This window comes from Ceratotherium simum, chromosome 10 (assembly GCF_057802395.1).
Source record: "Ceratotherium simum simum isolate JZ-2026a chromosome 10, ASM5780239v1, whole genome shotgun sequence".
Classification (NCBI taxonomy): Eukaryota; Metazoa; Chordata; class Mammalia; order Perissodactyla; family Rhinocerotidae; genus Ceratotherium; species Ceratotherium simum.
Window position 1 is genome coordinate 64,762,077 of NC_141909.1, and position 15,554 is coordinate 64,777,630.

Sequence of the window (15,554 nt, forward strand, 5' to 3'; positions counted from 1 at the left end):
GTTATTTAATAAGGACTTTGGGACTGTATTAATGTGACTTCCCTATAGAGGCCAAAGTGCTTTCATATATATGTCCCTGCTAATCTGGGTTGTCAAGGTAGATTCAGAGAGAGGAACAGGAAAAGGAAAGAAGGAAGGGAGGGGCATGGTGTAGAGTTGGACTTGACCAGAGGAAAGAAAAAAAGACTCACAGACTCTAGCTTTTGGGGGCTTCACCCTCACATTTTTTGAGCTCAAAGTAAATGTGTATTTCTGCCACTTTTCTAATGTTCAATTTTCATTAATTTGATGTATTAAAATGCCAAAAAACTATTTCCATAGGAAAACTTTTCGTGGCTACCATTTGTGTGTAATATAGCATACTGAATAAGACGTCAAAATCGGCATACATTTTTTATTTATATGGAAAATTTGGTCAGAATTTGTCTTCTCTCTTAAAAGAAATTGTAGAAAACATAGATCGCATATTGAATAATCATTTTTGAAAAGAAAGCTCACTTTAATTTTATATAGCAATTCATCTTAAAGGGTAGATCAGACCTTTTTGTAGGTTTGAAAGTGTTGGATTATTTGTGACTAAATGAATTCTAAGACAGTAGAAGAGAAATCTTACTAAAATAATAGCTATCATTTATTGAGCAGTTACTATGTGCCTGGCACTGTAGTAAGTACTTTACATCTGTTATCTCATTTAGTCTTTAGAATAACAGTACGGGAAGATATTATTATCTCCACTTTACAGATGAGCAAATTGAGTTTTAGACAGGCTAAATAACTTACTTACTCAAGATAAGAAAACCAGTAAGTGGCTGAGTCCAGAATCTGCCTGCTTGAAACCATAACAGGCCTTCGTCCTGTAGGAGGTAATTCTATGGGTAACTCAAATGCAGATCAATCCTGTCTTGGTGGCAGCAAGTCATTATGCTATATCTTATACTTCTATTTACTTTTATTATACATCAACACTTAATCCAAGACACTCTGGCAAATATCCAGACCAAAAAACAAAACAAAACTTTCCTCCTTCATATAAAACAAGAAAAGCAATAGGATTTAGGTTCATTATATTATGTTCTGACCCCTTAAAGAGTCTTGATCTTTGCATGCTCTTGGCAAAATAATAGCACCCTGAAATTCATCTTAAAAGAGTAGGTCACACTTTTATTGTAGGTTTGAACATGTTGGATTCTTTGTTACTAAATGAATTCTAAAATGATAGTAGAGGGATTCTGCAGAAGCTGACTAGGGAAAATAAACAATTCAAAATTGATTGTTTGGATTAATTCATTACATTGGGAAGCTTGATGTCAGGTGGTTCTATCCTTCTCCAGCGCTGATTAGTACAATAGAATTGTTATTAAGGCTTTCGGGTGTTATTTTTATCTAAGAAGCATAGAAATAAGAAATAGGGAAAATGTTAACCTGTTGCAAAATAGTGCATCTTTTCACCTATATCCCTGCTGGGGTTTCTTGAACCCTTGAGAAGTTCATCTCATATAATTTTAGCTAACACACTACAGTGGGGAATTTCCTGCACTGGCCTGATGGGCTCTTGGTAATCATGTTATGTCTCATGATAGAACTCTGCAGCTCTTTTTTTGGAGGAGAGAACAATGGGATGACCAGATCCCTCATTTTACACTGTTACCTCATCTCCAAGGTCAAGCAACAATTGAGCAGCTAAACCAAGCCCAGCCCTGGGTGTTCCCGACTTCTGCCCCCGTGTTTAGATCTCCTATTGCAGCTCCTTTGCGTGCCTTCCCCTTTTCCGCTTCTTTGCAAACAAAAATGAAGGTTAGAGAGCGTCAGTCAAAAACCAGATGTTTATTCTGTCTTTTCTGTTTAACCAGACTCAAAGGCTCCTTTGAATTAAGGAATCCAGGTCTTCCCTCTCTTCACTACACTATATTTATTTGTTTTCTAAGCAACATCCAAGCTCAAACAAGACTTGTGATACTTTGGATCAAAAGCAGGTGGTAAATAAAGACTTAAAATTTAGCGGTAATTACATTATACACATTTTTGATTGAGCATCATGACCATGAAAGAAATAACAGCCATATGTGTAAAAACAAAAACAAAATAAGAAGAAAAAGAAAATAATTGACAAGGAGTTTACAGCAAAGATAGAACTTGTGCTTCTCTCGGCCTAATGCCATTTTCCATATACGCATACTAACTCAAGTCTATTCTCATGTTGATGTATTAGGAGTAGAGACATTGGGATGCTAATCAATTATTAACAGTGAAGTCAGACAAGGTTGGGCTGAAATCTAATTCACCCTTAGACCTGGAAGAAAAATTACTGAAGTTCCAATCTCCTTTTTGCTGCATTTCTGCCACTAGGTGACTTCTAGCACAAAGAAATGATTAACATTCAGGAAAATCACATTCTAATCCAAGCAGTAGCATTAATTCAAACTCTAACACTAACTAATATAAATAAATTAATTGATTCATTTCACCTCAGGCAAGTGGTCAGATGGTGAATAACCTTATCAGGTGAAGATGAGGCCTTGTGTAAACGGGTTATAACAGAATTGATATCTGAGTCATAGTTATGGTCAAATCCAGATTTTAAATCTGAACTCAGGTCTGATTCCTCATGCAGTGCTCTTTCCACAGCTGAACACACTGTGGGTTTTGATTACGATGGTCAGAAGCTGGCTCTGACTCCTCTTGGAACAGATAAATTTTTTTTGAAGGCAGCGTAGTGGTGTATTTTATATATTATTTCTTAAACCAGTAATAATGTGGGCTTTTTATTTTAATATTTGACTGAAAGGGTCTCTAAGATGATATGGAACTCATGCTAAATAGATGAAAAGTTGTTGTTTCTGAAGAAGTGTCCTTTGGAACATAGTCTAATAATATATTTTAAATAAGTTTATTTTATAATTTTAAAAAGCAGATTGATGTTTGAGCCAGTTCACACCTGAGGAAGGCACAAATCTAAATCCCTTTAGTGAGAGAACATTTTTTTAATTGGGTTGGGGAAGGGGAGATTATTACAGTGTCTTTGGCCGTGATCACCCCCAGAGGATGAACAGAGTCAAAGGGGGAAAGCTGAGATGCTCAAAGAATACAGAGAACAGGGCCTTAAGTTTCTAAGAGCAGCCTAGGAGAGAGGTGTGAAGGGGTTCAGAAAAAGTTAGGGAAGCAGGAAGGGGAAGTTGAGGAAGGAGGGTCCAGGAAGAGGGACCCACCAGGCTGCTGTGAAAAATGACAGCAGGCAGTAAGAGATAGCAACCCCTGTGAAACTCCTCACAGCAGGGGCTGGGGGATTGGGGGCCTGGTATTCCATTTTAGCTGGATAGTTTTGCAGTGCTAAAATGCAACCCCTCCCTGTCCCTCCTCAAAGTCTTTAAAGAAACTTTTGAGTCTTACTTTGGAGATAAAGACAAAGAGGTCTTTTACCCCTTGGGGTTTGATGTGAGAACCTGGGGTGAGACAGATGTGAGACCCACAGCTTAGTGAGAAGAGACTAGAGTTTCTTCAAGCAATTTGCATAAATGTAGAGGCCTCTTTGGATATGGGTTTGAGCTATTATAGGAGTGTTAAAGAGAAAGTTGGCCCCAGAAGAATAGAAGGGAACAGAAAAGAATCTGGTAGAACTTCAGACCAGATCTGGCTTGTTTTCTACACCATTGCTGACAAACAGATCTGCACTTTGAGTGGACACTTACTGTGTTGGAGTTCAGGTCTTTGAAATGCATGTTCCATGTGGGGCCAACTCCTACCCTTCTCACTCCGACCTGATATATGCTTCTTCATAAATTGTTCTGTGCGGTTGGTTAGATTTAGTCATTCTGTGTTTCAGAGAGCTCATTCAATTGATAATTGGCTTCTACTGCTAATTAAACATTTTAATTATATAAGTAATCCAGGTTATTTGAGGAAAGATTAGGACATACAGATAAGACAAAAGAAAAAAAAATTCCTCAATCTTACCAAACTTTAATTTTAATAATTTGTAAGTAATTGCTTATTTCAATTACATTGTAAAATTTTTACCCACACCAATCAAGGAGTGGCTGATTTGGTTAATATATTTCTAGATATCTAAGGATTTCACATTCCAAACTTTTAATTTTTGCTGTATGGGAAAATTTTCAAACATATGTATAGTTTTGTGCCTTTAAGAAAAACATACAGGGTCTGGCCCGGTGGCACAAGCGGTTAACTGCGCGCGCTCCACCGCTGCAGTGGCCCTGGGGTTCGCCTGTTTGGATCCCGGGTGCGCACCGACGCACCACTTGGCAGGCCATGCTGTGGCGGTATCCCATATAAAGTGGAGGAGGATGGGCACGGATGTTAGCCCAGGGCCAGTCCTCCTCAGCAAAAAAAAAAGAGCAGGATTGGCAGATGTTAGCACAGGGCTGATCTTCCTCACAAAACGAAAAAAAAGAAAAACATAGACATATATAATGTAGTGTTTTTTGATGATACGATGATATGGGTTTAGACATTAATTTTTTTTTATCAAGTATTTATTCGGCACTGTTCTGATCACCTCCTATTCACTTCATTGATGAGAGAGATGTCCACCACTCTGAATAGTGTGAGATGGCTAAACCTAAGACACTGACAGATGAGATGACAGCAGTTTATTTGTCACATTTACTCACAGCTGGGGAAGGAGCATCCTGCATGTCACTCAGGGCCACACTTGGCTTGCACTTGTGAGCAGAGTGAACCAGCAGGGGCTGTGGGAGACACGCTTTGTAGTAACAAGAGGGTGAAGTGTCCCCTGGTTCCCACAGGAGGATGTGATTGACTTGTTTGAATAATTTTGTGAGCTGGGAGGGAGATGAAACCCATTAGGTTGAGGACCAAGTGGGGTGCAGGTGATCTGGCTGTTGGGGGACCAGTCGAGTGGGTAGCCTTTCTTTCTGGGTGGGGGGCATATTGGGCAAGAGCAGGGAAACTCACAGCTAGGGCTTTGGGGCCCTGAGAGGCTCAAAGATGTCAAGGCAGCCCGTGAAATTTTAGCGCTCACAATGCAAGCACCTGCTGTGTGCCTAGCAGGATGAGTAAGGTAGTTCCTGAAGAGCTAACAATCAAGTTTGGGATACACACTCACAACCAAGTAATTAAAATGCGTGTCATAAGCTCTATAGTGGAAGTAGGTATAAATTGATTGGAAGCATAGAGGAAAGACTGGCTAATTGCCTGAGACAGTTGGAAAAGGCGTAATATCAAACATCACTTATTATCCTGGGTTGTTACTATAGAAGCTGACAAAGGGTTGGGAAACATAGCTTATCGTCTCTTTGCATATAGTGAACGTCCCTTTGACTGCTAACGCAATGCCAATGTCTTTCTCCGGCACACTAATACCCATGCAGTAGCAATCGAGTCATTGGATCCCTATTTTTCCCATCCCTCACTAGACATGGTAAGCACTCTATATCTATGCTTTCAAGCGAGAAGACACAGCATTGCTATTTACCCCTCTCTCCCTGGAAACAAAGCAAAACAGAACCAAAACTCAAAAACAACAGTTGTCTTCTCTCTCTGTCTCTCTCTCTGTCTGTATCCTCCCCCTCTCTCTCCCTTCCTCTGTCTCTGTCACTGTCTCCCTCTCTCTCTCCCTCCCTCTTCTCCTCCCTTTCCCTTTCTCTCCTCCTCCCCACCTTGCTGTTTATCATCCCCATCACCACTTCTAATGCCTATCTGCTGACATGGTTGATGTCGTATACTGCTCTTAATTCTATTTTTATTCTTGTATCTTCTGCTTCTTGTCGCCTCGCCCGTGCTCTTTAGCTTTTAACACACAGAGACATTGATCTTTCAAAGACATAACTAGCCAAATAGCATCCTCTTTTCATCCACACATTCACTCTTGTTGGCAAGTGAACCTAGCACAGTATTTAAGACACAGTCTTCGGCAGTTCAACTCAATGCTAACTGCTGAAAATTAGTTCCCCTCTTTTCTCCTTGACCCCATTAGTACAGACCTAGTGTTGCTGGCTTATTGGTGACAAAATAGTAAAACTTAATATTTAAACATGCTTACATTCAGTTTGTGATAGTTTATATTAGGGTCTCTGATGGAGGCCAATAAACATCACCTCTCTTCCCAGCTGCAATCTGAACAAATTGAGGGGAAAAAGTGGCAGATGGAGACCAAAATATCACGATTATTACTGATAAGGGCTAACATGGAGGACAGAGCTTATTGAGGGGCAAAGGGCCAGCTAAGAGCCCCAGAGCTCGGCAGAGTTGCCCGCTCTCTCCGTCTCAGCAATGTGGATGAGGGCAGGCCTCTCTGGCGTTGCAGAGGCCCTCCTGCCCTGTGTGGAGATTCACCCACAAATGAAGTGCAGAGCTAAGGAAGCACGCAGGGCGGGTTCCTCCCGGAGTGTCCACCTGCCCCAAGTGCTCGGATGAGTGGAGAGAGGCCAGGTACGTCTAAGAAAACATCCTCCTGAGGAAAACCAGAGAACTGGGAAGAAGCATTTCTCCTCCACCATTTCACAATGGCTGTAATATGAACTTATTTACTTTAGAAAACTCTGTGTTTGTTAAACCCTCTTCATATTATAATACCAAATTAAGTGTTTAAATTCTGGCTTTCTTCTGTTGGATCATTTTATTAGTACATTCAGTCCTTGCAATGCATCTTATTTTGGTGAAGGAGGGATGATTTAAGATTTTAAAATACTGTAGAAACAAATCTTTGTGAGTTCTCTCAGAAGTTATGACTGATTGGTGGCAAATACTATTATCCACACAAAAATAATTCTTATCTCTTTCTATAGAACTCATTATACTCATTTTTTCCACATATTCTGGGAAAATTTTTTAAAAAACAGAAAAGATAGTTGTAACGCTGAAAAAGCCTGAGATGATTTTTGAGGCTGGAAGAAAAAGAAGAATATAAAAGTAGTAAAAGCATGACACTGATTCAGTATTAAACATAATTATGTGCTGTTTTAAAATGCGTACTGGGTCATGTAGCAAAAATATATATAATATATTACAGACATTTTCCATTTTGATGGTTTAACGTGAAGTATTTGCTATGTTAAATGTGGTTTAACACTTCACATTTTTTTCTTCTTATGAATAAGTTATTGATTTAAAATTTGTATGCTACTTTAATTCATAAAAGAATAATATAGAGAAATTATTTGGCACTTTATATTTCCAAAGTCATTCGCAAATTTTAAAGGAATAATGCAGACAGCACCCCTGGGAGTAGGCCCTGGACTGTTATGTTACTTATTTCCATGAGAGTTCCTGAGGAATATAGTCACATGAATCACCATGTTTAGAAATTGTACATCACTAGACATATGCAATTTCTACAGGAAGAGGGGTCTTGAGTCTATCAAACACATGAAAGAAAGTGCATAGAAAATGAAATAGGTAATATCCTACTATAATAGGGTGTTGGGATAGCTATGGCACATGTATGTATAAAAATGTGAGAACAAGCATTCTAAAAGCAATACGCCACTCACTCAGAGACTAGGTGAAACGGAGACCAGGAAACCTGAGGGGTCACTTGCCTCGTGAGATTTTTTCTGTATATGTAAGATGGACACAATACAGTAAAATACCATAGCAATACCCGACTAGAGTTGTCTTCAGAAGGGATTCATGAAGGGAAAAGGAACTTTAGGAAGGAAGGAAGGAAGGAAATGGCAAAAAGGAGGAATTCACCATGATCTCAAACTAGCTATTTGAACCCCTGTTTACTGCTTCTGTTCTGAAAACCGTGATTATAGTTTTTCAGCTAGTGGAGCATTTCTTGGGGCATCTCCCAGCATCTGTTGAGAAAGAAATGATATATTCTGGTAATGAACTGATGAGCTCCACAGCCGGGAGCAGTGAAGGACAATCTCTCTTCCCTGGCTCTATTTAGAGCCTCTCTTTTGTCATCCGCTAGTTCTCTTTTGCACCCTGCACCTTCCTGCCTCTGTCTCTTGCTGGTCTGTATCTGAGGGAAATTTGAGGAAATGTCTCAGGCCATTTTAAAGATTTTATTTATTTATTTTTTCCCCCCAAAGCCCCAGTAGATAGTTGTGTGTCACAGCTGCACATCCTTCTAGTTGCTGTATGTGGGACGCGGCCTCAGCATGGCCAGAGAAGCAGCGCGCCGGTGGGAGCCCGGGATCCGAACTCGGGTCGCCAGCAGTGGAGCGCGCTCACTTAACCACCAAGCCACGGGGCCGGCCCTCAGGCCATTTTATAATGCTGAGAATTTCTGTCTTTTTAAATTTCTCAATGTTAATACTTTAAGGGGAGACATTTTGAAAACTTTCTTCGTAACTATTCCTATTTCTATTGCCATATTTTTTTTTCCTGAGGAAGATTCACCCTGAGCTAACATCTGTTGCCAATCTTCCTCTTTTTGCTTGAGGAAGATTCGTCCTGAGCTAACACCTGTACCAATCTTCCTCTATTTTGTATGTGAGTCACTGCCACAGCATGGCTGCTGACAAGAGGTACATGTCCATGCCCAGGAACCGAACCCAGGCTGCCAAAGTGGAGCACGCTAAGCTTAACCACTAGGCCACGAGGCCGGGCCAGCCCCTTCTGTTGCCAGATTTTAAGCAGGGTCCATCTTCTGTAATACATGCTATTGACAACAAATGCCCATGGCCACCATCCTTTGCTGGAGAATGAATTCTCCCTTGGCAGCGTTCTGTCCCCTCTGCTCTCTTTAGTGTCTCCATGCTCTGTGTCTAATCCACTTTACTGTGGTGCTGGCTCTTGGACTGCAAGAGAACAGTTAGTTTGAATAGTCTAGCAGGTATGGATTTATTGCTGATAACAGTGACTTAACCAGCTAAGGGTTATTGGCCTCATCCAAGAGAAGTCTTAGGGTAATACGGCAGCCTAATGAAGATACCAAGGATCCATTCTCTACCATTTTACTCCATCATTCTTAGTGTGCTGGATTTTGTCCTCATGCATGTCACCTCATGGTTGAAAGATGGCTGCTGTGTTACAAGGAGCAATCATGTTGGTTTTCTAGGGTGGAAGAAAGAGGAAGTGGATGTGATGGTACCAGCGCCCCTCCACTTTCATCTCATTGGCGGGCACCATCACACGGCCACTCAAACTTCAAAGGAGGCTGGGAAATGGAGATTTTAGCTTTCACTGCCTCAATTGGAGAGAAAGATATGGAAGAAAAGGGTTGGAAATGGACAATTGTATCAGCCAAATTATAGTGTTTGCCACAAATGTCAACTGAAGAAGTCCCTTTCCAACCTCTCCCCAATGGTCAAATGTGATTGATTCCATAGTGTTTCCTATTTTTCACTATCATACTCCTTCCCTAATTTCACACAGCACACTCCATTTGTTTAAAAGTTAAATACCCACTCTGTGGGCTGCACTAAAACAAGGATAGTAATCACAATGATATTGATTTGTTCATTAATTCTTTCAGTTACTGTTCAGTTATTGTGTAGCTATCTCCTGTTGTAAAACACTTGGATACAATGTTGACTAATGTATGTTTCCTGTCATTGAGCATATGTCTTATCTGTACACTGCTTTATCAATTAGGAATGGTTTCAGATACTAAAACCATAAAATTCAAATAACAATGACAAATCATATTAACAATCTATAATTAACTTTTAAAAAATTCAAAATGAGGTGTATAGCTCCACAATGTTAGGGTGCTGGGATTACATCTCTGTGATTCCCCTCATGGTTACAAGAAGACTGCCATAGCTCCAAACATCTCATCCTTCAAAAATGTTCCCAAAGGCAGCCAGGATGCTGAGAGAACTGTTCTCTCATGCCTCCTCCTTTTACCAGAGAATACAATCTTCCCCAGAAAACTTCTCAGCAGACTCATTGGCTAGAACAGAGTCACATGACCACCACTAGCTTTAAGGGAGGTTAGAAAAGTATCTAGTGAACAAGGGAGTGGGGGTTGGGAATTAATATTGAGTAGCCAACCAAGAGTGTTACCATAGATGCTTTACAGCATTCCACATACTTTTACATTCATGATCTCATCTCATGACTCAATGGGACTACTATCCAAACATACTAGAAACTCAAACCTGAAATAAGAGGTATCAGTGGCATCTGCTATGGGGGAACTTCTGCCTGGGAAGTAATTTAAAGATCCTTTGAAGGTATAAATTTAATGCAAGGGTTATAAAGATATTATAATGCATTCTGCCTATAAAGTATGCATACAAGAACCCAAGGAGTAATTCAGAAGATTTTATAATTTGGGAAGATAATTACATGGTGGAATGAAAAGAGAAATTAAGATATATGGATTCTAGGCTCAGCTTTGTGTAAGACTCTGGAAGGATTCTGAGCCTCTGCATCCTCATCTGTAAAATCACGTACTTGAACAAAATTAGATGACCCCAAAACTCCTCAAATCTAAGAGTACCTATATAATCATGATGCTAGAAGTCATGAGCTAGAAGAGTATTAAAAATCATCTATTCCAACTTCTTTTTACAAATGAGGTAACTTAGGTTCAGAAAGGTCGCCATTTGTCCAAATTCACTCATCTTAGTTAGAAATTCAAGTCCTAGTATATAACACACTACACTTTCCCAAATAATTGGTATTGCATCCTGATAGATTTTTTAAAAATCCAGCCTCTTCCTCTATCTTCTTTTTTGTCTTAGGCAGAATCTCTCCAACAGCATTTACTCTGTTTAATAGAATACAGATAACGAGATTTTTTAAAATTCACTTGTTAGCTGTAAGGTCTTGGGAAAATTACTTAACCTCTCTGTAAAATAATAATTGCACCTTCGTAGTTTCTTTTTTGAGAATAGAAAAAGTAATCTAAAAGAAAAGTTAGTGTGGTGACTGACACACATCAAGGACTTAACAGCAGCCATCCATCTCAGTGCTTGTAACTCCTCCAAGCTTGAGAAAGTGTCCGAGACAAATTTCTCCAGCAGGTTGCGTGGAGGGTGAGTCAGAATCTCCTACCATTATTTTGTCTTTATACAGTCGTATCTTCTAACTTACAGAGATATGAAGGCTCTGTGTAATAACTAAGAGTGTGGTACATAACTGGAAGTCAGACCAATCATTATTATGTTGTCACTGAACTCAATAACCAGTGATTTGTAGAAGATGACTTAAATCAGGGATTCTGAATCTGGGCTTCATGGATGGGCTTCAGGGAAACAGGAAATCATCTGACATTTCACCGAAATGGGTTTTCTCAATCTTGGCACTATTGATATTTCCGACTGGATAATTCTAGGGGGCTGTCCAGTTCATTGTACGCTGTTTAGCAGCATCCCTGGCCTCTACCCACTAGATGCTAGTAGCACCTCCCTGGTCGTGAAAATCAAAAACATCTCCAGACCTTGCCAACGTTCCCTGGGGGGCATACTCTTCCTTCTCCCCCTTGAGAACCACTGTGATAAAGCTTAATATGTATGTACATTTTTTTTTCTGGGATCCTCATCAGTTTCCTCATATTTTAAAAAGGTCTATGACCTCAAAAGAGTTGAAACCAATTACTCAAAGCCTTTCAAAATAATAACGAAAGAACGCACATCTCCAGCGGTAGTTGTGGGGAAAATGTGCACCATCATGGCTAATTAAAATGGTGCAATTTGAAAATCTACTCTGAAATATATACCTACCCATTTATTACTTTCAACTACTTTGAAAAAGCACTTCACAAACTGTATCTGGGGAAGTACTTCACAAACCGCTATTCCCAGATGGTACGATTCTTAAAATACCATCTTCAGTGAGACTCCCATAGTCATCTACTGAAAGTAGCTCTAAACTTCCAAAGGTGTTAGCGCTAATGACAAGCAAAAAAAGACCTCAAGTCCAGAGGGGAAATCAAAATCAGTTGTTTCTCAGAAAAGCAATTCAATGGTGGTATTGATTGCAAGATTGATTGGAGGAGGGATGAAGGGAAGGAAGGGAGGGGGAGAAGGGGAAGGGAGAGGAGAGGGAGGGAGGGAGGAGAAGGGAAGGGAGGGGGGTGGAGAGGGCGCGCAATGCCTTGAAAGAGGTTCCCAAAGGGTGTCTCTTAGGAGAGGCTCGCTGGAAGTCTCCGCCTGCCTTCTCCCTGGCTTGTCTGGAAAGGCGGCCGCCTGACGGAATTCCAGGGCCTTGGGCTCTCCGCTCTCGTCGTCTCTCATTCCCACGCCCACATGGGCCTTGTTCGCCCCCTTCCAAAGTGACCAAATCCCAAGAGCCTCCTGAAAACTCAAAACCAGTCACTTTACCTATTCCGTAAGGCCCTTCTTCCCATCTACATCTCCGGTAGGAAACCGGAGCTTAAACCCCAAATACCAGACCCAGAAAAGCAACCAGGGAACGTGTCCCATCTTCCACGGCCCATCGGGAGCACCAGAGAGACAAGCAACTTTCTCCCCTACTTCTCAGTCTGTCTGCCTCCTCCTCTCTTTTTGGAGGGGTCTCAATGAGAGGAGGGCACGAGGGGGCTCGGATCTGGAAAGCCGCGAAAGCTGTCCTCCCAGGGGTGCGCTGGGACCCCGTGGGCGGCGGGGCGCGCCCCCTCCCCTCCCGGCGCACTGGGAAGGTCTCGCCGGCCGCGCCGTGTCCTCGGACTGTCTGCTCTGGGTCCCGCCGGGCGCGAGGGGAGGGGACAGGAGAAAGAGGAGGGCTCGGCAGCCGAGGGGAGGAGGCGGTGCGTGCCTCGCCTGCCAAAGGGAGATCTGCTCAGCTGCGTGCGAGCCCGGCGCCCCGCGGCCACAGCGCTCCGCCCGAGCGCGCCGGAGACACGCGGGGAGCGGGGTCTCCACTGGCCGCCGCGCAGCCTGTTCTTCTGCGGACCCTCCGCCTCCTCCCGGCCCCGCTGTCTCTCCCAAGTCGGGCCCGGGGTCTCTGCGGCTGTTAGGGACAGCGGCGAAGAAGGAAGGACAGTCTTCTTCGCCGTGGATGTTCCGCCCGGGAAAGACAGCAAGTTGTGTGTGCGGCCCGGACTCGGGAGAGAAGGCGGCCGCCGCCCGCCAGCCATGTGAGTAAAGCGCTCGCCGCCCCGCGGCGTGGGCTCCGCGCCTTTCTCGCGGTGCCCCCCTCTTCCCCGGACGCCGGAGTTGGGCTGCTCCCGGGCTCCGGACTTCCTGAGCTTGGCTGCTCGCTCGGCTCTCCCTGCCTCCCGCGTCCACTGTTGGCGTCTGCCTCCGGGGGGTGCTGCTTTCCCATCCTTATCCCCTCCCTTCGCGAGGGGGCCGGCTGGAAAATGCCCCTCTCCATCTTTTTGGATTGAGGGATCATTGTGTTTTGGCGGGGAGGGGGCGGTGGGCGAGGCCGTGGCAGGGGGTGACTATGGGCTTGTCTTGGCGAGCTGCCTTACCCCAGCTGGAGATGAGGTCCCTCCTCCCCCCGTGCCACCCCCTACTCGTCTTCCCCAGCCTCATGGCCCAGACAGACCAACTTCAGCCATTAACGCTGACGCTGACCGCAGTTGACAAGATTAAAAAAAAAAAAAAAAAGTAGCTGGAGCTCCCCTGGAGTGTCATATTGGGCTAGAAATGGGACAGTGGGTGGAAAGGAAACGGTAGGGGTGAGGGTTGGGAAAGGGGCGAGATGAGGGAAGACGGAATTTACTGTGGACTCAGAAAGCTGGAGTTAAGAATTCTGGGGATGCAACTGTAGGGTGCATGGGCGCTGTGCTTCTGTGTTCATTTCTCTATGGAAAGTGTGGGAAATGGTTCTGGAACTCTTTTTGAAAGGGAGGGAGGGATGGAAGTCTATGCACGTGGAACCATTTGAATGACTGGAGTTCTATGTAGAATACTGGGAAGTATGGATTGCTTTTCAGATTAGACAGTGACAATCATTCGGCAGGAGAGATGGTTCCATTAATTTTATTGGAACCACTGAATCAAAATTGCAGATATGAGAATAAGTCATACACAGTCTTTCTTTCATTTACACTAGGAGAAGACAGTTAAGACTGAAGGAATTCACAAATGCTACTGAATGAGTATTGAAAGTGCCTAAGAGTTCCATCCATTCTATGTGCCTAGACAGTATATAATGTTTGTTGAATTTATGGTGCTCTGCAATTGGGAAAATTATCCTAATTATTTTGTTTGGGCTCATGCAGAGAGTTACTGCACCTAAAGAGACACGGAAAAGTTGCTGCAAGTTATGAGCATGAACTTCCAAGCCAAATAAACCAGGGTATGGTTTGTTTTATTGTAATAGTCAGTATTATGTTTGCTGCCAGTAAAAATGCTACATTACCCTTAATGTGAGTATATGAAATGAATTCACTGGCATGGCAAGTAGAAGTCTTGCATTTCTTTAAGTAAATAGCTGTCAGAGTTAATTTGGGAGCATTTATAGGAGATAAAGAAATGAAACCACTTTGAGCTAGTTTGACAAAACTTGAATTATAGAGAAGTTTATAGAGAGAATTAGTTCTTCCCACTTTTGAAGTGTTGAGGCAAGTTTGAATGTTTATTAATTGAAAGTTGTAGACCAACTAAATTGGTGTTATCACATCTCTAAAACCATTTAACTTTTCATATTTCTTATTGTTTTACCAGGGACCATCGTCCTTACTACAGAGGATGGGAAGTTGATGCCCAGTGAGACTGAAGACCTGTTCTGTTAATAGACACTCCCTGTTACGGAACTGTGGCTTACCTGTGGTTCCCTGGTGGTTTCGCACCTTCCCTCACTCCTGCAGTCCCAGAACAGTTACTTTGGGTCCTCATTGCCCTATCTGGTGAAAGATGGCATCCAGCCTGACTTGTACCGGAGTGATCTGGGCTTTGCTCTCGTTTCTTTGTGCTGCCACTTCCTGCGTTGGGTTCTTTATGCCTTACTGGCTCTGGGGATCACAGCTGGGCAAGCCTGTGTCCTTCGGTACTTTCCGGAGGTGCTCATATCCTGTGCATGATGAGAGTCGGCAGATGATGGTGATGGTGGAGGAGTGTGGGCGCTATGCCTCCTTCCAGGGCATCCCCAGCGCAGAATGGAGGATCTGTACCATCGTGACAGGCCTGGGTTGTGGCCTCCTCCTCCTGGTGGCTCTCACTGCCCTCATGGGTTGCTGTGTGTCGGAGCTCATCTCCAGGACAGTGGGAAGAGTGGCTGGAGGAATTCAGTTTCTGGGGGGTAAGTGACTTGCTAAACTTGAGTTGTTTACCAGAATCTCAAAGCAATATTGAAATTATGTTCCAGTTGTCTACTGAGATTATTATAATTGACACTTGGAATGTTCAGGAGAAATAGACATGGAATGGCTTTGGTGATAGCTTGCCAAAGTTAAAGATTTTTACCAGAATTGCTTTACAACTTCAAGAGCTCTTAATTCCTGCACATCTTTAGAGGTATATACATCATTGGCCTGCTAAGTACCACCTGTGTGAGGCAGTAACATCTAGGTTGTTTTTAGTGTAGTAGGGGAGACAGTTTGCATTTCATAGCTTCTTGCTCTTTACGTTCAACAGTAAGCAATTAGATTATGTGTGTCTTACTGTAATCCGCAGGTCTTTAGAGTTGCACACTTTTTCATAGAAAAGTAGAAAAGGTTTTTGATTCAACATTGTCATCATAAGTCTTTAATACTCTGGTGGATGCAAAATTGACCCTTGCCC

General features: G+C 42.7%; 1 protein-coding gene across 3 annotated transcripts in view; it reads left to right on the top strand.

Moving 5' to 3' along the window:
* The window catches only part of LHFPL6 (LHFPL tetraspan subfamily member 6), a 276,970-nt gene that overhangs the window by 26,582 nt on the left and 234,834 nt on the right, over positions 1 to 15,554 (top strand). The window contains exons 1-3 of one of the 3 annotated variants that reach the window (XM_087436134.1): positions 12,684 to 12,958; positions 14,054 to 14,130; positions 14,499 to 15,072. In XM_087436134.1, coding sequence (XP_087292260.1) covers positions 14,688 to 15,072 — 385 coding nt within the window. In that variant the 5' untranslated portion in view covers positions 12,684 to 12,958; positions 14,054 to 14,130; positions 14,499 to 14,687. Of the gene's footprint in view, positions 1 to 12,683; positions 12,959 to 14,053; positions 14,131 to 14,498; positions 15,073 to 15,554 lie in introns of those variants that run through there. The other 2 variants (XM_004443176.3, XM_087436135.1) reach the window with 2 other exon arrangements.